The sequence below is a fragment of the Physcomitrium patens genome, chromosome 13 (assembly GCF_059467195.1).
Source record: "Physcomitrium patens ecotype Gransden chromosome 13, ASM5946719v1, whole genome shotgun sequence".
Lineage (NCBI taxonomy): Eukaryota > Viridiplantae > Streptophyta > Bryopsida > Funariales > Funariaceae > Physcomitrium > Physcomitrium patens.
In genome coordinates, this window is record NC_143422.1 from 4,732,894 (window position 1) to 4,759,376 (window position 26,483).

At 30.8% G+C, this 26,483-nt stretch overlaps 1 protein-coding gene and 2 long non-coding RNA genes across 5 annotated transcripts; 1 reads left to right on the forward strand and 2 right to left on the reverse strand.

Moving 5' to 3' along the window:
- Positions 1–8,406: 8,406 nt before the first annotated feature.
- On the forward strand, positions 8,407–9,311 carry LOC112290565 (uncharacterized). Its single transcript, XR_016505985.1, has 3 exons — positions 8,407–8,575; positions 8,832–8,968; positions 9,112–9,311. It is a non-coding gene; the product is annotated as an uncharacterized LOC112290565 (long non-coding RNA).
- A 178-nt stretch (positions 9,312–9,489) lies between these two features.
- LOC149987912 (uncharacterized) lies at positions 9,490–13,217 on the reverse strand. Of its 3 annotated transcripts, none has more exons than XR_016505984.1 (5): positions 12,156–13,217; positions 11,806–11,911; positions 11,363–11,503; positions 10,815–10,995; positions 9,490–10,601 (listed from the first exon to the last, which is right to left on the reverse strand). It is a non-coding gene; the product is annotated as an uncharacterized LOC149987912 (long non-coding RNA). The 3 variants fall into 3 exon arrangements; XR_016505982.1 differs by having other exon boundaries at positions 11,348–11,503; XR_016505983.1 differs by having other exon boundaries at positions 10,815–11,009; positions 11,348–11,503.
- Positions 13,218–13,364: 147 nt separating this feature from the next.
- On the reverse strand, positions 13,365–16,387 carry LOC112290564 (fructokinase-like 1, chloroplastic). The gene is made up of 6 exons (XM_024536952.3): positions 15,983–16,387; positions 15,601–15,744; positions 14,919–15,256; positions 14,490–14,705; positions 13,876–14,386; positions 13,365–13,596 (listed from the first exon to the last, which is right to left on the reverse strand). The coding sequence occupies exons 1-6, from the start codon at positions 16,140–16,142 to the stop codon at positions 13,388–13,390; spliced, it is 1,578 nt and encodes a 525-aa protein (XP_024392720.1). The 5' UTR covers positions 16,143–16,387; the 3' UTR covers positions 13,365–13,387.
- Positions 16,388–26,483: the final 10,096 nt, after the last annotated feature.

Consider the following 26,483-nt stretch of genomic DNA (forward strand, 5'->3'; position numbering starts at 1 on the left):
TTCTAGTACAATTAAAGCTATATTTTTAAGTTTCAAAGCTTTTTTACATACTGCAAAAGAAGGATTATTTTGTGTCATTTATATTGTACATATTTCCAATGGTAAAAAGACTTCAAATGGCATTCTAAGCCAATATTAACATTTTCAAGATGTATTTGAGAAAAAAAATGTCGATATTCTATCAAAATATCATCCCTATAACTGCTCAATCGACCTTTAAGAAGGAACTCAACTGCCATTTGGATCAATTTATAGTTTATCATAAAATGAATTGGCTGAACTCAAGGAATATATTAAAGAAAATTTGGCTAAGAACTTCATACGCCATTCCAAATTTCAAGTAAGAACTTCAATTTTATTTGTGAAGAAAAAAAATAGATCATTGTAGATATGTGTCAATTATCAAGGACTCAATAAAATCACCATCAAAAATAGATACCTCCTATCTTTGATATCTGAACTTCTTGTCAATTGAATCAAGCTAAGATCTATATAAAAATAGATCTACAAGAAGCATATAATTTGGTATGCATCAAAGAAAGAAATAAATAGAAGTCTACCTTTCAAACAAGTTATGGATATTTTGAAGACAACGTCATGCCTTTTGGACTTACAAATATAGCAACAACTTTCCAAAATCTAAGAAATGATGTTTTTTGAGAGTTTTTAGATGATTTTGTTGTTTGTTGCCTAAAAAAAAATTAATCTATTTTAAAAATATAAAAGAACATGAATTTCATGTCTTACAAAAAGTAAGAGATGCAAGACTCTATGCCAAGTTAGAAAAGTGTATATTCCACACTACTCATGTCAACTTCTTGGGATATATTATTTCAAATGATAGACTTATGATAGACCGCAAGAAAGATCAAACTATTATAAATTAAAAAATTTCAAAAATGATAAGCAATGTTCAAAGTTTTTTAAAATTTGCCAACTACTATCAAATCTCCATCAAAAACTTCTTTCAAATTGCAATTCCACTTATATGTTTCATTTGTAAAGACAAACTTCAATAGAATCAAGAAGCAAAAGCAGCATTTGAAGTTTTAAAGACAGTCTTTTTTTCTACACCATTCTTGTATCACGTCAATTTTTTTGAGCCATTTTTTATGGAAACAAATACATCAAACTTTAGTTTAAATATTGTATTATCAAAAATAAAAAAAAAATAATAAACTTCATCTAATAGCTTTTCATTCAAGAAAATTTTTAATAGTCAAGATCAACTACAAGTTTCACAACAAAGAACTTCTTATAATTATGGATTTGTTTTAAGAATGGTGCCATTATCTAGAAGGTAATTTTAATCAAATCTTTATTTATACCAACTATAAGAATCTTCATTACTTTAGGTCAACATGTGTTTTGAATCATTGTCAAGTCCGTTGGAACATATCTTTGTCAAGATTTGACTTTAAGATCATTTATCAACTTAAAAAACAACAAGGTTTATCAAACACCTTTTTTAGATATTCTTATCTTCCACCAAAAGAAAGAGATGCATCTTATGATGAATAAAGAATGATTCTTTTGAAGTTAGAGCATTTTTATCTTTGAGCAATAAAATCAATATTGATTGTTGATTCAATTTTTATCAAAAAAATTCAATCAAATATGTCTTGTGATCTTTTTATTCATGATATGAAGAATTCTTCTTTTAAATGTCATGATGCTTCTAAGTTAAAGTTTTAAAATAACCTATTCTATTTCAAAACATGCCTATATATTCCAAAAAGAGAAGCATGTTTGAATGTTCTTCAAGCATATTATGATTTTTAGGCAGTCGGATATTTTGGATACAACAAGATTTTGGAACTTATATCCAAAGATTTTTGGTGGCCACAAATGTGGAAGGTAGTGAAAGACTATGTCTAGTCATGTGACATTTGTTCAAGGTCAAAAAATCCTCGTCATCAATCCTATAGACTTCTCCAACCTTTACTGATTCTAAAATAACCATAGTCTTCTATTTCTATAGATTTTATCACTAATCTTTTAGTTTCATATTCTTATGACTCTATATTTATAATAACAATAGATTATTTTACTAAGATAGCATATTTTGTACTATGTACAAAAGCTATTATAGGTTGAAAAATAGCCAAGCTTTTCTTTGACAATATCTATTGCTATTATCGATTTCTTAAGGATATTACATCAAATAAAGAAACTTAATTTGTATTAATATTTTAAAAAATATTTTTTAAGATTTTAAAAATAGACATAATATTATCTTTGATTTACTATCTTTGAATTAATAGACAAATAGAGAATATAAATCAAGTTTTGGAATAGTATTTGAGGTGTACCATTAATTATCAATATGATGATTGAACAAATCTATTTCTATTGGTAGAGATCACTTATAATAACATGAGATATTTTTTTATGAAAAAAACACCTTTTTATATTAATTATGATTATCATCCTTAACTTGATGCTTTTGAATTTTCAAAAGTTGATAAGCCTATGGCGGAAGATTTGACAAATCATTTATTTGAGCTATAGACAACAATAAAGGCATAAGTAAAAGAGGCCTAAGAACAACAAAAGTATAATACGGATGCTTATTGCAAAGAACAACCTTATTTCTATATTGATAATAAGGTATAGTTATTTCATCATAATATCAAAACTATTTATTCTTGTGACAAGTTGGATTATCATAGATATGAACCATTTCTAATTTATAAATAAGTCAATCCATTTCCTTATTGATTACATTTATTGGAGTCTATAAAAATCCATCATATATTTCACATGTCTCTTTCAAAGCCATATAAGATAGTGAATATCCTAAGAAGAAGACAAATACTACCACCTCCTATAGAAGTAGGTAATAATTAAAAATTTGAGGTGAAAGAAGTCTTAGGCTCAAGGTGGCATCGACATAGGTTAGTATATCTTATTCATTGGCAGGGATACAATTTTTGCAAATGTACATGGGAGCCAAAAAAAATCTTTAAAATGTAGTAAAAAAAATCAAAGCTTTTTATAAACCATATCCATTAAAACAAAAATAAAAGATAGAAAATCTTTCCTAAAAAAGAAACACAATTTAGAAAATATTGTATTCTATCTTCTATCCTTGTTTGTAGTTTTTGTATAATTGTGGTATTAAATAGATGGAAAACCAACAGTTAGGAAATTCAATTCAAGAGCCATTATTTATTCACTTACTAAACGAGACATTGTAATTATTATAGCCTTTAAGATGATGTAACAGGGATAAAGACCTTCAAGAACGATATATTCTTGCTCAAATAGATAGGAAGATATAATGCATTTGGTATCACAACCCAAGAAGAGATTCTTGATGTTTGATAATTTTATTGGAGGTAGAAATAATTCTTGATGGTATTACAAATGTTTTGTTTGAAGGAAGTTACAAAAGTTTCAACAATAATCAAATAACAAGGTGGTCTTTTTGCTCTGAAATGAAACATTATAGATAGTTGAGAGGACCTATCAACTATCTTCAAAAGGAACAAAGATCAAAATATATAGCAAATGCAATTTCTTGCATCTTAGACTTCCTCAACATATAATCATTATTCTTTGTGGAACTTGTTCCTAGAAGGAGGGATAATATCATAAATACATATCTACTATAATTATTATTTAGATAATATGAATAGGTAGAAATAAACAAAAATAGATTAATTTTATAATACCTTCTAGATAAGCTTCTTTGATGCTATTTTGAATTTACATGTCTTTGTAGTTGATTAGTAGATTAGAAACTTGGTCAACAAGCTAACTACATATGACATGTATTAATAGCTTATAAAACAAGCTAACTATATGGCTTCCATATAGAAAATTTTCCTTGTAAGTTAAGATATGTGTCATGCAAAGTCAACATGTTTTTGAGGGTCCTATAGAACGTCACTACATAGATCCTAGATAGATGGTATATATAGAAGTAAGACTAAAGCCTTCTTCACTCTTGTTAATTCTTTTTTTGTTTCCAGTCTAATTTCAAGAGCTTCTAATTTCTTTGTCTTTTGGCAATATCCAATCCAGTATCTTTTTTGATATACATACTTTTTCTATTTCTATTTTGTCATATTTCTTTGAGAAAGTCTTACTTGTTTATTTTCTTTCATAAAGTTCTTGTCCTTGACAACTTTTTAAATTATTTAAAAAACTATCTTTAATATAGAATAAATCCAATTAAATGAAACTTCTTGATTTTAATTAATCAAAGTATTAAATTTTTTTTATCTTATTTCTAAGCATAAAGATCTCCTTATTGTATATGCATAGCTTTGATATTTCTAAGCATAAAGACCTTTAATTTATATATTTATGGCCTTGTTTTATATATTATATAATAGACAAGACTCTTTAGAATTAGCAATAAAAAAGTGAATAAAAAATGTGGATCTAAAATTCCAAATAATTTCATAATATTTTTTATTTTTTATTTAATTATATTATTATTTTAATATAAATTTTTGTCTATTAGTAATGACTAAAACAAAACCAACAATAATAAAAACTATAGTATATGAAATAAAATTTACAAAAAATGATATTATAGCAAAGCAAAAAAATAATATAATCTTGATATGATAGAAGGTTAATATTTCTTTGATAAGTTTTTCTTATAGTACTTGTAATTAGAATAAAATATTAGAAATTTTGAATTTATTTAAAATATTTTAATAAATCTAAAAACTAATTTTAATAATAAATAGACTATTTTTGATCTACAATATTTATCAATTTAGAATCTTTTGTAAGGTGTTATAATATTTGATAAGAATATGCATGTAATGATTTAAATTCTAAAATATTTTTAAATAATTCACTTCTAATTGTTCTATTTAAAAATTATGTTGGACTTGTTCATCTTGCATCTTTATGTAGAAAGTAATTTATTATTGTAGTTATAAAATATTTAATAACGTAGAAAGAAGAAAAATTAGTCAAGATAAAAAAATAATATTAAGATGGATAATCAAACCTTAGTTTGGATATTTAGAAAGACTTTTGAAGATTCTAAATATGACTTTTTTCTTAAATTTATATTTATTTTTGGACTTATCAACCTAATTAAAAAGTTTTTATAAAGGGAACTTTTTTTTCTTTGGCATATAGAGTAAAAATTATTCTATTTATAGAATTTAAAGTCCCATCATTATGTACTATTAATGACAAAAGATTTGATACTTCTCAATCTTTATAAGATAACTAAAATATTTAAAAGACTAAATAAAAATCAAAAATATACAACCAGATATATAAAAAATTCTTAAAAGAGAAGTTATGAGATTTTTGATTCAAAGATAAAAAAAATAAAAAAAAATACTCTAAAGATGTGGGTGATAGTCTAAGATACTAGGAATCTAGAATTTATAGCCAAATTTGATGAACTTTAGATATGACCATATATTTTCAAAAAAATCTATATTGATGATTTAATCTAATTCAAAATACTAGATCAATAAGATTTTTTTGTACAAACTAATAGAAGTTATTATAAAAAATATAAAGTGTGGTCATTAGTTACAATACCAATGTCTTTGGTCATTTTGATAGTGAGACAAGGAAAAAAGAAATGAAAAAACTAAGATCTATACCAAAATAATGAAGAAAGAGAAGAGGTCTAAGACTTGCACTAGGATAAAAATAAAAAATAAAAAAATGAAATTTGAATTTGTATCAAGATAAGGAAAAAATAAAAGAGAAGATTGTGACCTATGCTACAACAATGAAGAAGAAGAGAAGTAGATTAAGACTCACATCAGATCAAAGAAGAGACAGAGAAGGTCCAAGACCTATGCCAAAACAAAGAAGAAAAAATAGAAGTTTGAGATTTGCACTAGGACAAAAAAAAAAGGAATTTAGATCAACTAATCAAAGATATTGAGTATATATGTATATACATAATGGAAGTGCATGTAGCAATTTAGAATATGCTTGTAGCTTAAGTCCAAATAATATTAAGTATTTTTTTTTCAAGTCATGGTCATTTCCACTACAGCTAATTGAACTGGGCAAGCTTTCATGGTGTTATATATCAAACAATCTTTAGTTCAAAATTCAATAGAAGTATAGGTATTGTGTAATATTGAGTTAATAAACTAATTAGAAATTTCTACATACAAAAACATATTGAATTAAGCACAAATAATTGTAATTTTTTTATTTCATTGTCATAGTTTTAATATATATTTTTTTATTGTAATTCTTCTAATATAATGTAGTATTATATTTTATATTCTTATTTTTTTGTATATAGATTGAATCAAAAGTATGAATAGAATTCATTCTATTTTTACAAATAATTCCAAATGATTGTCCTACCAATATATTTTAATTAATAAAATTATTAAAAATAATATTTTAAATAATTTAGATACAAAAATATTAATATAAAATATTCTATTTTATTTTTTAATTATTATTAAATGTTAGAAGATTTTATAAGTTATAAGAGTCTTATTAGAAAAAGAAAATCATAAAAATAGAATCTCAATAAGTCTTAAAAGCAATTATCTTAGTTAATTTACTATTTTCTTTTAATAGAAATAATTAATATCTAGCTATTGAAATTAATATCTATACTGGCCTTTTATCCACATTTATTACTTATGAAAAATCTATAAATTTTAGTTATTAGTTAGAAGAAGCATAAAAAATAATCTCATGATATTTTAGTCATTCATAATAAAAATATGATTTTTTTAGTAGATATGAATTAATTTTAATGTTATAAAAATCACCAAAGAAAATAAATAAATCTATAATAAATTTTAGCATCTTTAAAAAAATCATTTGAATTTTTCAAGATTTATTTTGAATCTATTGAGAATTTATTTTAAATATTATAAAATAATTTAGAGAATATTTATAAAATTTTAATAAAAATAATTTATCTCTTTGTAAATCCATTGTGAAAAAATAGAACAATCTTTGAAGATCCTACAAGATTTCTAAGAAAATTGGATGTTTTTTTAATACCATAGTTAAGTCAACTATATATATATATATATATATATATATATACTTTATTAATGAAGATTATAGTGAGAAATAATTAATGTAGTAGTTGTAGGATGAAAAGTGCACATATTCCACATAGGTTGTGTTAATGAGGCAGATGGTGTGACCATTCACTATGCAGGTTTTTATCTTGTCTTATCTACAAATGGAAAGTGTGGTGTTATTGCTAAGATAGACTTCATTCTTCCCAAAAGAGAATACTTCAAAGCTAATAAATTGTTGCCAATTGTGAGTCAAGTGGTATATAGCTCTTGTATCAATAAATTAATGGTCATCTTTTGTTCTTGGTTAAGGTGAATTTTTGGAGTAATATGCTTGTGTGAGGTATACATGTGCATAAAATGTGAGGTATTTCTTCCACATTTTTTGATTTCCATGTGATTTTGGATTTCCTGATATTATTAGAATATATTGGCAAATATGTAGTATTGGAAACAATTTCGGACTTATTCTTTAAAGAATCCAAACTCTAGTGCTTCATTTTTTTTGCAATGAAGGCATGGCATGGTTGCTTTGGATCTGATTTTTAAAGGTTTTTGGAGCTTGTTTTGAAGCTGATTTTAGTTGCAATTTTCTCTTGTCTTTGTGTTCTGCAAAGAGTGCTTGTGATTTTGACAACAATCCCTTTTATAGTGTTGTATTTTCAATCACAAGTAAACTTTGCACAATATAAAATTGAATGCAATTGTGAAAGGGGCTTGAGATATATTGTTCAAGTCATACAAACAAAGAAATTTGCAGAACATGGTAATAGGAAGAGGAGGTGGGACCCCTACAACTATTTAATGTTGATGAATCAATTTTATTTTTATTTTTTGTCCACAGTGATTTTTTTACCTAAATGCAACAACAATATTTGCAACAAAAAGGTCTATGTATATATATATATATATATATATGTATATCCTGAAATCCATTTTTTTGTTTCAAATTACTTTTATTTTCAATTTTATATAAATAGAAGCAAAATGGATAATTGTGCAATAATATATAGTTAAAACATTGATTAAGGCCGACCCAATTTATCTCCTACTTTTTGTAGGCTCCATTTACATCCACTCCTATACTTTTCTCACAACAATGAATTTGAGCATGCAAATCTATTCTCAAAACAACAAAGATTGTATACTCTATTATTAAAAAACATTTTATGCATATACTCTCAATCTAAAAAAATTAAAATGAAACAGAGAGAAGTTATATAAAGTGTGCACATTACTGCAAACTCAAAGGATTAAATAGCTAAGAGACTTGAATTCGAGTTCAAACTCCCCAAGCTAAGAAGTGGGACATCCACCACGATCGAACCACAGATTCACGGACCTGTCAGTGTTGGTACTGATACCACGGTTATCCGGATATCTTCAACCAGGTTATGGAGCCAGAAACGAGGTCGTCTGTCAATAGCAAGCAGCCATCGCCGAGCACCGCAGTGCAACAAAACGGCCGAGGCGGTGCAGCGTAGTCGAAGAAATCGGCCAGGATGGTGACTCCAGTGGTGGGGAGGCCGTCTCGCAGGTGGTCATCAGCAAGGCCAAGCTCTCCGCCAGTCTCGACCGTGAGTTTTCCCCACTGAAAATAAGCTCTTTTTTGTGAGTACCCTATGATGTTTGGGTCAAATCATTCTGTAATGTGAATTGGAAAATACTACCAGTTTCAGTCTTTGGCCGGATAACGAGCGAATTGTAATGCAGTATGGCACTGACTTTTTTCGGGTTTTTATCGAATTCGTTTTCTTACATGTGAAGCAACATTTAGTTTCAGAAGAGTTTGTGAAGTTTTTTGGTCTAAATCTACTTCGTCTTTTTCTGTAGTGGTTAATTTGGAGAGCTAGTGGATTGTGAGTTGATTACATATCGTATATCAACTCAGATGACTGTGATCTCTGTGTCCATTCTGCTGCAAAAGAGGCTCATAAATCAAAGTTCGTCAATCCTTATGGGCACCACTGGTACTAAATTTGACTACTATTTTTTTTTTTTTTTTTATTTCCACTTAAGTTTCCTGCTGGGGACCTAAAAGTTCCTGAAATGTATTCGTCATCTTGTCACTTTCAAAAGGATGAAATCAAATATGTTTTGGTTGGCTGTGCAGATTAGAGCCACGATGTTAAGAATAAGAAGATTAAATCATGCGTCACTTGATGTGATATTATCTTGGAAAATTGAGCCAAGTTGGTACGGTTAGCGATCAGTACCATTGTAATGAGAACCTTCCGGGACGATGCGTATCTGGACAACCTTCTAAAACCCTCTGAACAATTTGAGTTCTCAAAGTAGGTGTTTGTGCTGAAATTTTCCATGCTCTTGCATCTGTGCATACTAAGATGATTATGTCCGTGTTTCACGAAGACTTACTCATTTGAGATCAATGACTAACAGATCCTGGTTTAAATTTAGGTCCAATTACTTCAAATCCTCAACGATCATATGTCGGTCGTGTACTCTGTTGTTCTGCTGCAGGCGGATAATGTTCTCTCAGGTTATCTTACTCTTGTTAAAGCAAATACAAGCTTAATACTTGAACTAGGAGGGCTGCAAACCAGCTCAGTTTGAAGGTTGTTTAGAAGAAATAAATGCTCCTACGTGTCTAGCTGTCTTGTTAAATAAGACAATAAATTACTAGGTATTTTAGTTATTTATGAGCGTTGCGATGTGAGGCTATTCAGATAGCTACTTCTGCAGCTGGAACATTGATCAGTCACAACTCGGGTTTAAGTCCGCATTCTGCCAAAAAAAAGAAAGGAGGATCTAAACCACACATGGTTTGCGCACTAGATTTGTCCCCCCACCTGTTGATGGAGCTAAGTGCAGATGCGTAATTTATTGGAGCTATGCACATGGTTTCAATGCATACCGCAGCGACAATATCCACCATCCCAGTCTCTGCACAAGACTTTTTTGTTACCATCACAATGTGCCTTAACGCCCCAGCATCTTTTACCTTGTGCGGCTTATAGGTCCTGCATCACAAGCCACACTACGAAGGAACCGGATTTATTAGAAACGCTTGATTGGATCTGATAACCAAGTGGAGATGATTGCGGTTGGGATTGGAGCTTGGAGCCCATTAATTAACTTAACAATTACATTGCTACCTTCAGTGGGATTAGCTGCGGTGGTCACAAAAATGGAGTATATGCCACTTCGTGATCTGGTGACTTGGATAGTTTATTTTTGGAAAATGACATGACTTACGTTGAGAGACCTGGTCGAGTCGGTGATGTGCTAACTGACCTAAAAAGAAAACTTATGTGTTCTCAACAGATGGCCAACTACTGTGTTTTAGTATAGTGCTCAGGCCCTAAATCATTCGGAAGCACTCAACCATCTTCATAGTTTGTACAAGAACCTGATGCAAATATGTAGAACTTAACTGCAAGAGTGTTGGATGGCAAGCACCGGCTTTGGCGGTATTAGCTTACAGATAAAGCAGGGGAAGTAATGCTGTACGCTGACGTTAAGGGAGTAGTGTGGAACATGCAGCCCTTTCGTTCAATATTTTTCATTTGATCTCAAGGCAGTGGGTGCTGCTTCAACCGCCTTGTGAGCGCCATACGCGAAACAGGTTTGAAGCCTGATAGCCTTCAAGCATGAACACATCAAAATTCCATTACTTTATAACCTTAGTCTACATGTGCATAGTATTAAAATCCACATATGAACCAACTTGGCCTGAGCTAATACAGGATTCTACCAGAACGTGTGCTGTTCGTCCCAAGTTTGCAAATGGATGTCTAGAAAAAACTTTTTGATTATAAATCAATAATACAATGATTTAGCTCAAAAAAAGCTTACCTTGAAACAAAAGTGTCGTCTTGAGAGCTGTCAAAAGCTTTCTTGGCTAGTAATTGAGCCTGGATGTTGCGTTTTGGGGGGGATTGTAAAGTACTCCACATGTTTTGAATTTGTCCGATAATTCTTGCACATGAAGCTTATCATGAATGCTTGCATGGGATGCAGACCACTTTCCAGTACCCTGTTATACCAACTCTACTTGAGGAAGATCATTAGAATTTGTCATCAAAAACTTCATATATTTATATTTACGCTTCTAAGAATCTGCGTTAGATAGTATAGTTATGATAGTGCAATACTACACATAGCTATCCCCAAAGCAACTGATTCTAGTTCTGTCCTATTACCGTAAGCTACGTGATTCAATGTGTCGATCTGAAACATCTCTAGTTGGAAAGAAAAAACCGTAAATACATTTATCACAGACCAAATCATCCATTGAGCTCAGCTGTATTGATATAATTTTTGCTGTTCAAGTACAAACGAAGGATTACTGTCAACCGGCAATGATCACAAGACGAATCATGTCCAACCTGGTAGAAGACAACCTCTGAGTTGCACATAATTGTCAGGTCACGTACTCCAAATTGTAATGCAGCTTCCATTCCCACAATAAGAGCGGTGTACTCAGCCACCTGGACTGAGCAAAATGGGTCCAGATACTGGCTGATGTTTGCAATTTGTAACTGCTGTAATCATAAATATTACATTGTCACCATTAAATACTGCACTAATTCCAGAAAATCAATTCGTATTGCTGTTGCCTCTACACACTTCATTGCTGCATTTTAACAATTTGCAATCTAAAGCGCTCGCAAAACAGAATGGCTTGATCAGATTGTGCGCCACGAAAATGGTATGAATTTCGATACCGAATGTTCTCCAACGCAAATGGAAATAGCAAATACTAAATACGTTACAGTTAATATTTTAAGCTCGACGGTGTGAATCAATGTTGAACTTGCATGTTGGAAAAGTTGAATTTAAAAACCTTTAGCGGGCTAACAATTATGATTCCAACTCCTCGCTCTTGGACTCGTCCTGTCGTTGACCGAGATTTCCACTAAAATACAGCTGGTAGGGGAATTTTTGAGAACCTGCACTCCATTCCCATGACTGATGTGACATGTTTTCTTGTGAAATGGCTGAAATGTATGATGCTAACTACACACAGTTAAAGAAAGATGGTCAAACCTGGAAGTGAAACTGGACGATATGGAAGGATGTCAATCTTGAGTATTCTTTCCCAAAACTTGCGCAAAAATAAAAAAGTATACAGTGTGTGTTTTCACAAGAAGAGACACAATGACCTCGACCAAGATGAGAACTTTGAGTATGCACCTTGATTTTTATGGGATGAAATACCAGCTCAAGGTGTTGAATCACGGACAAATCTCTCACGAAATAGGCAGACAAACTCCTTCCACTTTGCCATCTCCAATCCGAGGTCTAGACCCATTCTTACACTTCACCAAACAACCCTAGATGAACCAGTTGGATTTTCTTCCTGGTGTGGAGATTTTCTTGAACAGCCCAAATCTCGAACGATTCCATTCACTTGTCAGCTTCACCATCATCGTCATCACCACAGAATGGAGGAATCTCTATATCCCGAAGAGTTGCAGGAGGAAAATCGAGGCCATAGGTTTTCTTAACATAATACCGTATCGGCGGGCATGAGACATGTCTTGCAGTCTTCGAATGATCCTGATGGTAGGCATTCCATACCATTCTCACTGCTACTTTCTTTACTATAGCCAAGTTAGCACAGCTTTCACAAATCCTCTTAGCCTCATGTCTTCCTCAAGTTTATTAAAATTGGGAAAATTCAGGGGCAATTTAAGTAACGTTAACGCGACAGTTCCTTCGAGCATTTAATCTTCCCAAATCCGTTCACACTACCTAAAAGAAAGGATCTCAAGCCAGGACTTAGGAAGACAGACCAACATTAACAGTCGTGTGCGGTGACACGGGACCACTTTTGCTTCGACAATCAACAGTAGAAAAACTCGCAATCCTCACGAGCTGTCATCATGCATACTACGATCACGATGATTTCATGTAAAATTCCTTGAAGACAAACAAACAGGATTTATTAATTCATCTCAACTTCGAGCAACTAAACATCGAAATTACTCCTTTTAATGCCTAGGCAAAGACGAAAGAGGACATTTCTGTTGCATAAGGGCAATGTTTGTCAACAATACACACTACCACTCCCTTCAACTTCACATAATCCTCAGAAGCCCATATTCAACTATATTACCACGTTCAAACCAAAAACTGAAAATACCACGTAGGAGAGATACGAAGGAAGGTCGGACTTTCATTTCGAAAAGGTGACAACCGCAAGAATCCGCACACTATCCATATTGTTTTCCTAAAATATATGATGTCAACTTCATTGAAACACACAACTAACAATCTACTCGTGAAACCATAAGACATCTGAATAATCCGAAAGATGAAGATGAAGACCATGCAACTGAGCTTCACAAAATAAGTGACAAACAGATTCAAATAGCAAGGAAAGTGAAGGCAAAAGAGACGGACTCTGCAAACGATGCTGGGATCTAGATTTTATTCAGAACCATGGAAGGTGGATACACTTGTTCAGTCAAGTTTTGTGCAGCGCTTTCAGATGGGAAGCCATCAATCGCCCCTTTTGTCCACTGAGAGATAATTCCAGCGCAAACTGCAAATCTCAATGCCTTTTGTAGCTTATCCTCGTCCAAGTTGCCTTCCAGAAGTTGAGGCTGAGTTGTCAATTTCCTGATGATTGCTGCAGTACAGTGATAATAACAAAAACAGAGGATTGAAGGTGAGAAAGAAAGTGTCATGAAATACAACTGCAAATACTAATCATAAAAATAACATTACAACTTCACTGGAAAAGGAAGAAAATGAAATAGTTATGACCAGATAACGATTCCTTAGGACTTCTATTCATTCCATTGAGTTTTGATTGTAAGCTTGAGGAGATACTATTCATTGACACCAAAGATGCAGAAATCTAAGAGATAGTGAAGGAAAAACTGGACAAGAAAGGACGGTAAAGTACCGGCAACGATGGCATCCCCCGAACCAGTTCTGTCACAAGTGAACGGCGTTAAAAGCACATCCTCAGTTCCGTGAATTGAACCATGAAAAAGTGGTGTGTAGTAATGAATTCGCCAAGTGCCGTCCGTCACGAAGAGAATTTTCATGTCTTTGTGCCACAAATGCGAGAGCTCCTCAGGCTCGTAGTGATATTCTTCTCTTCCGGTTAACTGTTTCATCTCATCTACAGATTTTGAGAAGTACACGGACTTTCGAGCTCGTTTCTTCTCATACAGAGCCTCACCTAGAAGGAACTCAAGTTCTTGCTTAGTAACTTCTACTATAGTCGACTTCTTCCAAGCATTCTGAATCGTGCTCCAAGTGGTTTCCCGATCCTTCCAGTAAGGCAAGGGGAGATTCACGTCAAAAAAGATTTCTGCACCTCCTTCTCTTGCCGTGTCAATGCTGGTCATGAGCGTTGAGCTAATCGGCTGTTGCATAAGACTGATGGAGGTGAACTGAAACATGCGAGCCTGCATAAAGAAAGGAGGACAATACAGACATCATGCTTAAGCCAACGTCATTAACTATTTATCCTCACAAAACTGTCATACAAATCAAGGGTTCACTATGTACCTCCTTGAGGATATCGAGATTGACTTCCTCAAATGTAAGTGTAGATTCTACATTCGGCGTTTCACATTTCAATTGCACTCCTGCGCCGTTGCCGCAAGAGAGCCGCATAAATGAAACTGCAGTACCAAAGTGGTCGACAACTTTCACTCCCCGTGTTTGAACCCCATTTTCATTGAGAGTCAGAAGCATCTCTTGTCCATGCACGTCATTACCCACCTTCAATCCATCAACAGAATTCCAACTTTATAAATTATCCGAGCCTCTGAATCAAACCTAATGAAAACGCCCTGCTAAACACCACTTCTCATCTTCTTTCCTGTTTTCTATTCTTTCGGATCTTTATTTTTGACATGCCTAAATTGTAGAGCTCCAGATTTTGGCAAAGGATTTAAAACGTAAGTCAGAGAGAATCCAGGCAAGTGAAAGTACCTTCCCCACAAATGCTACGCGCGCGTTCAGCCGCGCCAGGGCCACCGCTAGGTTAGAAGGGGAGGTTCCGGGAGCACGAACAAATTCGGGGGGGCTCCACTGAAGTCCTTTCCAGGAGGAATACACGTCCTCGTCATACAACTCATAATTTCTCTCATGATACCTAACCGTTGGAATAAATTCTTTATGCGCCTCACCAAAACAACAAACTAGAGGTGGCCAATCGAACTGCTCCTCTTTTTCTTCCTCATCACTAGAATATTGCTCTTCGTCGACATTCCCTCCAGCCTTGCTCCTCTTCCGCGTCTGAATGGAAGCCCGCTTAGACGCCACCTTCCCTGCACACCCACCAGCGTTAATAAGCCTGCACGGTATCCGACGGTGCGAAAAGAAATGCAACCCAACTGATGTAGGATTTGTCTGCAAAACAGATGTAAACGTTGCTAGAATCAAGAGTTCAACACCGAGATTCCTACATGGTTATACCCGTATCATTGATCCAGAAACTCTTCTTGGGCATTAATCCTGACTTGATTTGAAAGTAAGTTCACTATGTAAACAATGAAGACTAAATTCTCGTTGTTTATATGATGAATTCATGAATACGTGGTGCCTTGTCAAAGTACATGTCCGAACGGAGCTCGAATCACTCAGGGTTAGCAGTGAAAGGGAAGACGGAAACCTCGAAGTTTCTTAGGTGGTGCCGTGGCCTCTCCCTCAGTTGCCAAGTCAACCACAGTGTCGTCGTCGAAAGCGGCAGCAGCTATCCGGCTGCCAATAGACAGAGCTCGTTCTGAAAGAAACACTCTACTACCTATTCCAGGCCCTGCCACCAATTGCGACGAACACATCTCTATCACCACATCGAAAACTGCAGATAACCCCAAACAGAACGAAAAAAAAAAACAAAACAAAACAAAACAAAATTATACCATTCCTTCGAAGAACACAGGTAAAATCAATCCAGAATTTCCAGGGGAGCTCATCTTCCTACAGCATTTAAAACCCTCCCAACAACAAACTCTCCACCACCCACAACACCAAAATCAAAATCAACCACTCACGGGTTGGCAAAACAGCAGCTCCTTGCACCTTCGCGCGCAAGCCACTTCTCACGCCCTTGCTCCGCACCAGCAATCCCACCGAGCTTCCAGAGCTGCGCCACAGCATGGGCTGCGCCACGGCGCTTTCGAACGACATAGCCAAGCTTCGTCCTGGCTCCATCACCACCCTGCCCTTGGAGCTAAACTATCTCGTTGTCCCCTCTCTATCCTGCTCTTGCTCTTTCACGCCAGTTGCTTACAAATTTCCTCAGCGCAACCAAAAACGCCGGCCCAGGGAAAAGCTAACCACCATTCTGATTGAGGCTACATCGATGTCGCCAAATCAAAGCAACAATGGCAACCCTGCGAGCAGCGTTGCTCGCTAGAATGCAGCTCGACGACCAAAGGATATCTCGCTGCTCTGCCAACCCATATTCTGGATAAACCCAAAACCTCTGGACTCTATTCATCCTCCTAACATCATTCATCCAGGTTTCCATCCATTTTCCTCACAAGCTAAATGCTATGAACTGCATTAGCAGGCTTAAGCTCAGCTAGTGACTTATTGAATACGCTGGTATGACCATTTCCAACAACTCATCCTTAGAATCAATCTTTTTTATTATTATCTCAAACTTTTTGTAAAGTGGAATTGTAGAAAATATAATTGTTTTACATGTTTTGTAGTTGATGTACTAAAGAAAAGTATTTAAGTTTGTGTTGGGATTATAATTGTATTTATAGCTATGGAATAATAGATATATTTTTTTGTGTTTTACATTCTATTTGGCACATGTATATATTGTCTTGAGTTCTAATTGGCACCATTTTATAACGTTGAATATTATTAGAAGTTTAAAAACTTATAAAATGAAAGTTTTTTTTATTGATCAGATATGGTGTTTCTCTCTTTTGGTACAAGACAAGAATATCTAAAGTAGGAGTCTAACAAGCCTTATTTTTTTTCTAAAAAAAATTAATATTGAAACCAAATTGTTACAAAGATATGTTCTAACAAGCTTAATAATGATTTAGGACATGCATTAACACGAAATACTTGTTGTTGTAATTAATATAAAGCACAATTACATTAGAGGTGACTTTTAGATTGAAAATTCTAAAAAGAATTTAATATTATATATAATTTTTAGAATTTTTCAATCCATAATAGTTTTAAATTTTAAAATCTAACAACAAATTATCATATAAGATGATTTATTCTGAAAATTTTACTTGAGTTAATATATAAAAAAATAACAAAATAAAATCTTAATATATGGTCTTTTATCTTTAAATTTATATAATACAAAAAAAGTATTACAGGCTTAAGCTCAGCTAGTGACTTATTTATATTTATTAAAAATAAAATATTAAAATATTATAAAAAAATTAATTAAATATATCTTTTATTATATATTGAAAAACGGCTCCAATATTTGTAACACTAAAAATATGAAATTATATTTAAAACTACTACATTTAATTTAAATCATAATCTTTTATCTATATCTTTTTTAATATATATTAAATTATAGATTATTTATGGATTTATATTAATATAGATCTCAACTTTACATAATTGATTAAAAAGCTTTAATATCAAAAATAAAAGATAGCAATTTTAAATAATTATTTTGTTAAATCCATGATATTTTATATATATATACAACAATCCATATTTTTTTCTTTATAAAAATAATTAGGGATTTTTAAGAAGTTTTGCATTATAAATAAAGTTTTATATATGGTTTTTGAAAAAATATTTATTAAAGAAAATCAATATATTCTTCAAGACATTGTAAATTAGTCCAAATAGTATGTAAGTTTTTTCTTAAAGGTCATTTGTTTAATGTTAAGATTAATTATTTAGCATTGTATTCGCATTCTAATTTTTGAATATTTTTTTATTGATCCAAAACTATGTTATAATGTTTTTTTTTGAATGAACATTTAGAACTAAATAAATAAAAAACATATATATATATATATATATATATATATATATATATATATATATATATATATATATATATATATATATATATATATATATATATATTATACTTAAATAAAAATAAATAAGAAAAAATAGATGAAAGCAAATTATATAAATAATATTTTTGCAAGACTCTTCAAGAAAGTTTTTTACATACAAATTAAATATTTAGATTTTTATGGATATGTCTTTTTATTAATAAAACTTATTTTTCAAATTTCTTATGTTTAAAATATTTCAATGTGGCATTATAACATATTGATTAGATTGAAGTCCAATAATCAAGGAGGACTTTATTAAAAATATATCAAAAATATAATTAAAAAATTATGAATAAAAAATATAAAAAATATAAAAAATATATTTATATTGTATATTTTTGTTAAAAGGAATTTTAATTATTTTGTAAGATCATAAATAAGGCAAAACAAGATAGATTTAAAAATATAATATTAGAAGTACCTTAAAATAAAAGTAAAAGCTAAATTTTAAAAAATTAACTAATAAAACCTTAATTTGATATTTTACGAGGATTAATTGTGAATTATAATTCAAACCAAATTCAAAACCATGCACCTCCAATAGATAAAAGATTTTTTGTTTGATTAACAAGTATGAAGATAAATTTTATCTTTCAATCCAAATTAGAAGATTGCCATAAATAAAAGTTACTCGTAATTGGTGGTGTAAAGTCAAACAAGCAAATAAAAAGAATAAAAGAAGAACAAATACAAAACAAAAAAAATGAATGTAATTAAGCAATTACACAATCTAAAATTTAGTCATAGTTTGTTCATTAGATTTTTGTCTAATAAAAAAGTAAAAAGTAAAAATTATATTTTTAGAATAATTAATTTTATTATATTTTTAATGACATAGAAACATGTAAATCCAATTCATCATGAAAAAGTTATGAAGTTTTAAAGATCGAAAGTAAATAATTAAAAAATTAAGTAAAAAAAATTATTCCATGGATAATTTGCTTATATATCAAGGATTTGAATATCACCATGATTCACATGTAGTATATATCAATGTCCTAGAGAGATTACAAGGCCTTAATCTTATCTTCCTAACTACATCTAAAGTACTATAATTCATATGAAACTTATACATCTTCCTTTCGACAAAGATTATATTAGTTGCTAGTTCTTCTATTTTTTACTGGTAGAACTACTTTTTTTTATTTTTGACGTCATCACGGTATTCAAAAAATGCCCAATAATTCTAAGAACCTTGAATAGCCTTCAAATCTTGTTCTATTTCTTCATAATAGCTCCAAAGGTGGTAAAACTCAATTTTAATAAAATGTCAAGGATACAAACTCGAAGAAGATGCATAAAGTTGTGGAATCTATATGAAAAGGAAAGTGACAAAATAGAAGAAAATATGTATATTCAAGGAAGAACTAGAATGGGTATTGCCAAAGACTAAAAAACATAAGACTCTTGAAATTAGACTAAAAATTAACCAAGAAGTTGATAAGAGTGATGGAGACCTCACTCTTGCCTCTATATATACTACTTAATTAAAGAATACATGGCGACATGTTATAGGATCTCTAATACACGTCCAACTTGCAAGACACATGTCTAATTTGCAAGGCAAGTTTCCTAGGTGTATGCCATATGTCCAATTTGTACTACAAGTGGCCAACATGTCGACATGTAGCCTCTTTGTTGGCCAAGTTTTCAACCTACCAATCACCTATAAACATGTATAAAGGGAAAGCACCATCTATAAAGCTTCTAGGAAGCTTTCTACAAAATATTATCATATTTATCTACTTTGACTTACTTCTATCTATTCTTATTATCTAGATAATTATCAGGATAAATATGTATGTCTGTGACATTACTCCCCCCTTTTAAAGAAGAATTCTATGAGGAGTGGTGATTATATGTAGATGAAGTTCAAGATGTGGGGAACTGTATTTGTCATGTATTCTGATCTTTGTTTCCTCTAAAGGTAGTTAATAGGTTCCTTCAACCATCAATAATGTCCTATACCAAGGTGAGAAGACCACCCTAATATTTGATTATTATTGAGGCCTTCATAACTTCCTTCAAATAAAACATCAGTAATACCATCAAGAATGGTTCTTATCTCCAAAAGTATCACTAAACACCAAAAGTCCTTTCCAAGTTCATGGTACCAAATGCATTGTATCTTGCGATCTATTCAAAGAAAAACATGTCGTTCTTGAGGGTCTTTATCTTAATTTTGCCATCTTAAAGGTTGTAATAGTTGCAATGTCTCGTTTGGTAGCTCATCAAATATTAGCTCTTGAATTGAATGTGCTGGTTGTTGGTTTTCCATCTCCTAAGCACTAAAAAATCTAAAGAAATAATGATACAAGATAGAATGAAATCTCCATTGGACTTATTTTGCTTTATAGCAAAGAATTTCTTAACTCTTCATCTTGATTTTGATGGATGTTGTTAATGAAAAGCTTTAACTTTGATTGATGCATTTGCTAGATTCCTAGATGGCTCCCATGTGCATTTATTAATGTCATATCCATGCCAATGTACTAGATATTCTAACTTATTTCAGCACCGCCTTGAATCTAAGACTTCTTCTACCTCAAATTCTTCATTATTGTGCACTTCTATAAGAGGTGGTAGCATTTGTCTCCTTCCTTGTATATCCATTGTCTTGTATGGCTCAAGTAAAGACATATGGAACATAGGATTGATTTTCATAGACTCCAATAAGTATAATTGATAAGCAATTGGATTGATCTATTCACAAATGAGAAATGGTTGAAGCCTACAATAATCCAGCTTATCACAAAGATGAATAGTTTTAATCATACGATGAAGCAATCATATCTTATCCCCCTTGTAGGATTGAGGTTTTTCCTTGCGATAGACATCTGCATTGGCTTCTTTTTGTTCTTGAGTTTTTTTTAATTGTACCTTCATTATTGCATGTAGCTTTGATAATTGATTTGCTACATCTTTCATTGTATAATTATCAAGTTTTAAAAAGTCAAAAGTATCAAATCATGGATGATAACTATAATTGGCAAAAAAAGATATTTATTGAGTAGAAGAATGTACCGAATTATTATAAGCAAACTTTGCCAATGACAAAAGAATTGTCCAATCATCTTATTGATAATTGATGGTACACCTCAAATACTACTCTAAAACTTGATTTATCCATTCTATTTTTCCATCAATTTGAAGGTGGAAAGCCAAAGATAGTTTTATATCCACCTTCAATATCTTAAAAAGAGTTCTCCAAAATCTTGATAAAAATTATGTTTCTCTATTTGATATAATATTCCTTGATAATCGATGATAGCGATAGATGTTGTCAAGGAAGAGTTTAGTTGTTCCTTCACCTATGATAGATTTTATACATAATGCAAAATGTACCATCTTAGTGAAACGATCTACATTCACGAATACGGAATCATATAAACTTGAAATTAGAAGATTTGTGATAAAATTCATAGAGACATGAGACCATGGTTGTTTTGTTATAGGAAAGGGTTGGAGGAGTCCATAACGTTGATGACAACAAGTTTTTGATCTTGAACAAATATCACATGTCTGCACAAATTCTTTAATAGCCTTCCATATTTGAGTCCACCAAAAATCTCTAGATATAAGCTCCAAAGTCTTATTATATCTAAAATATCTTGTTACAAGAAAATTGTGATGAGCTTCAAGAGCACGTAATTGAGTTTCTCTTTTTGGAACATATAAGCGTCCTTTAAAATAGAATAGCTTCTCTTTAAATTTAAATTTAGAAGTACCTTGAGACTTAGAGGAATTATTTTTAATATCATGAACAAGAAGGTCTGAGGACATACTTGCTTGGATCTGCATGAAAAAAGTCAAATCAATAGTCAATGTTGATTTCATTGCTCGAAGATGAAATTATTTTATCTTTAATAAAATTATCTTTTGTTGATCAAAAGCTCCTTTTCTTTCTTTTGATATAAGATAAGAACGTCTAGAAAGGACATTAGACAAATTTTATTATTTTCTTGGCTGATAAGTGATATTAAACTCAATACAAAGACATACTCTAACAAGCTTGACGATGATTCAAAATACGTGCTGACATTAAATACTTAAGGTTTTTATGATCCATATATATGATGAATGGACTTAAAGTACCTTCTAAATAATAATGCAATTCTTAAAAAGAATTTACAATTACAAGAAGTTCTTTGTCATAGATCTCATAATTAATCTCAGCTGCTGAAAATTTTCTTGAATGAAAAGCTACCAGATGAAGTTTGCCATCTGTTCCTATTTGTAATAAGATTGCATCCAAGGCAAAATCAGATGTATTAGTCTCCATAGAAAATACTTTGGAGAAGTCGATGCAATGTAGCATTGGTGCAAAAGTAAAAGCTTTCTTCAAAATTTTAAATGATGCTTCTACTTCTTTATTCCACTCGAGCTTGTCTTTATAAGTTAAGCGTGTAAGTGGTGCTATAACTTGAGAAAAGTTCTTAATGAAGATTTAATAGTAATTGGCAAATTTTAAAAAGTATTGTACATCTCTTATTGCTTTTGGAATCTTCCAATCCATGATTATGTGAACTTTTTTAGGATCCATCATTAGACCATTGTTTGAAATGATGTATCCTAAGAAGTCAATTTGAGTACTATAGAATATATACTTTTTTTATTTTGGCATACAATTCTGCATCTCTAAGTTTTTGTAACATACTACAAACATGAACTTCATGTGTTTCTACATTCTTAGAGTAGATTAAAATATCATCTAAATAACAGACAAAAAAATCATCTAGAAACTCTTGAAGAACATCATTCATAAGATGTTGAATAGCAGCTGGTGCATTCATGAGTCCAAAAGGTATGATGTTATATTCAAAGTCTCCTTACCTTGTTTGAAATGAAGTCTTTTATTCATCTCCTTCTTTAATGCAGACTAGATTGTACGCTCCTCGTAGATCTATTTTTGTATAGATCTTAGCTTGATTTAATTGACCAAGAAGTCCAAATATCAAAGGTACAGGATATCTATTCTTGATAGTAATCTTATTAAGTCATCGATAATCCATACACATTTACAATGATCCATCTTTTTTCTTCACAAATAAGATAAGATTTTGAATGGCAAATAAAATTCTTGGCTAAGTTCTCATCAATGTACTTCTTGAATTCAGCCAATTCAATTTGTGATAAATTATAGATTAGATCAAATAGCGGTTGAGTTCCTTCTTTAAGATCGATTGAGCAATCACATGGATAATACTCTAGGAGAATATTTACATTCTTCTTTTCAAAAACATCTTTAAAATCGTAATATTGACTTTATATTTTACTTAAAATTTTTCCATCATTTAAAATGTGTGTGGCATAAATAATAAAAGATGATCTTTCTTTTATAGCATGTAAAAAAGATTTTACACCTATAAGTACAAGTTTGGCTATATTAGACTAATGGCTTTTTATTAGATGAAAAAAACTCCTATTGATGTTTAAAGAAGAGTCAAGTTTATGAGAAATCTAATCTATTATAAGATTATACTTTTTTAACCATGATAAACCTAAAATGACTAGATTAGAGGGAGATCTAATTGTATTAAAAATTATGTGATTATTATGATCATTTATTACTACATCTATAAAAAATATTTTGTGAATAACATCTTCAGGAGATAACGGACGAGCCTCTATGACTTCTACGTATAGAGGTTTAGTTTTTTACACTAATTGTATATTATGAATTTTAAAAAATTCTTCATTTAAAAAACAAGGTGAGGCTCCTGAATCTATTAAGACAAAGGCTTTGCGGTTATTAGATCCTAAACACACATCTATTGTAAAACAAGAAGAGGGTTCTAAGGAGAGAATATGACCTTCATTAGGAATTCTATAAGATTTCAGCCACATGGTTTCTATTGTAGTTGGACAAATTCATTTTTTGACATATTTTCATCTTTGATAGCAATACTCGTCATTTTGTAGTTGCATCATTTCTTTGGACAATATTCAGCAGTGTGCTTAGCTTTTCCACAATATAAATATAATCCTTCTTTACAACAATGAGTCTTTTCTTATTCGATAAGAGGTTTAAAACATACTACATCAATTTGTATGTCTTCTACTTTCAAATGCTTAGATTGAAAAGTTGTTGGTGTTGTTATTGAATTGTAATAATGTTGAGGTTCCCTTATGCAATTCTCAAATCAAAATTCAAAAAGTCAATTAATACATTTCATAGCAAAATCAATTACTTGATTCAATGTCTGAGAATCAAGTAAATTGAGCATCAATTTCTTTAGTTCATATTGTAATCCATAGAAAAATTGGTTGATGAGTGTTGTATCATTCCATTTGATATCTATTGCTAATTGTCGAAATTATGAAGCTTATAATATCATTAATTGATTACCTTATCACAAGACACAAATCTTGTTGATTGTAACACAAATTGCATCATGTACTCCATACATAGATCAAAACTCCGCTAAGAATGCTTCCTAATTATTCAATATTCGATTACCTCATTCAAGAAATGATAAAAACCATAATAAAGCAGAGCCTGAAAGTAGTATTCCAATAAACCTAACTTGTGATCCTTGAGTTGGATAACTTTGAGGTTGTAGTTCAATCACCAATTGTAGTTGATTGATGAATCTTCGAAACTTAGATCTTGTGCCATCAAACTTCACAAGCAATCCAATTTTTGCTTCCTTGAAACTTGAATTATGTTTTTTTGTAGGAGCAGTAGTATGGCTTGGTGTAGATATTGAAGCAACTCCAATGATCTCTATATCTTCATTGCCTCATAATCTTGTTGCTCATTATAGTGATAGAGTGAGTTGATGCACTGCAAGTATTAATTCTCTCATTTGTTCTTGCATTTGAGCCATTGCATTCTTCATTTCAGCAAGATCTATCATGCTAGTACAATGAAAAGAAAGGTGTCTATTCTCACAAAATACAATACTCAAGAATGAAGAAAAAATAATTCTAGAAATAATATCAATTTAGAAGAGTGTAATCTATAACTTCTAATATGCTTATGTTTGATCAAGAAAAAGAGATAATCTACTCTTAATTAAGAAAAGATAAAGCTCTGATATTGTATATGTACTCTTGTCAATCTGTCAACGACACAAACTAGAAGAAGATGCATAAAGTCATAGAATCTGTATCAAAAGCAAAGTGACAAAATAGAAGAAAATATGTATATTCAAGAAAGAACTAGAATGGCTATTGCCAAAGACTAGAAAACATAAGATTCTTGAAACTAGACTAAAAACCAAAAAAAGAGTTGATAAGAGTGAAGAAGGCTTCATTCTTGCATCTATATATACTATTTAATGAAAGAATATGTGGTGATATGCTATAGGACCTCTAATATGCATCTAACTTGCAAGACATATTTGTAATTTGCAAAGCAAGTTTCTTAGGTGTGGGCCATATGTCCAACTTGTACTACAAGTAGTCAACATGTCGATACACGGCCTCCTTGTTGGCCAAGTTTTTAACCTATCAATCATCTATAGACATGTATAAAGGCAATGTAGCATCTGTAAAGGTTCTAGGAAGCTTTCCATAAGATATTATCATATTTATCTATTTTGACTTACTTCTATCTATTCTTAGTATTTAGATAATTATCAGGATAAATATGTATGTCTATGACATAAAGTTTTAAAAGTTTTTCTTAAAATTCCTAAAAATTTCTAAATAAATTATAAATATATTTTAAAAAAACTTTTTTAATATTTTTTAAATTATAATATTAATTTAAGACTATATTTTTCTACCTTTTGATTTTTTATAATAATTTAAATAATTTAAATAAAATAAAAAGCCTATTTTTACTATAAATAATAAAAAAATGAGATTCTTTTTCATACTTCTTTCAAGTACAAACTAACATTAACAAGTATTTTTGCAAGTAATAAATATGAATAGAAGGCCAATTTAGGCATTGATTTTTAAAACTAATCATAATTATTTAATAATAGATAAAAATTCTTAATTAAATAAGATAATTGCTTTCAAGATTGATCAAGATTTTATTTTTATTTTTTTTCTCTAAAAAGTCTCTTGTACCTTATAAATTTTTTTAAACTCTAAAAAATACTTGGATAATGAAAAATACTTTTTATTTTTATAATTTAAAATTTAAATATCTTAAAATTATATTTTTAATAGTTCCATCAATTAAAATCTATTATTGAGACTTGAAAAGAATAGAATTAGAAAGAAGACTTAAGAAGATTTTATAAGAATTGATTTTGAGCAATTTAAACAAATAATGATTATATAAGACCTTTGTAAAGTTAAGATTGATTTTGGATGATTTTTTTTTGAGAAATAAAATAAGGCTTATATTTCAAAAATAATTATAAGTTTTGTAGCAAATCTACAAATAAAATATTATAGATTTATAAAAAGAATTGTATTGAATATTTGTTATAAATTTAGATTTATTTATATGATAAGATTAAAATTCATTAAAATTCAAGGCAATTAATGTATTAGAATAAAAAATTTGAGCAACAATAAGGAT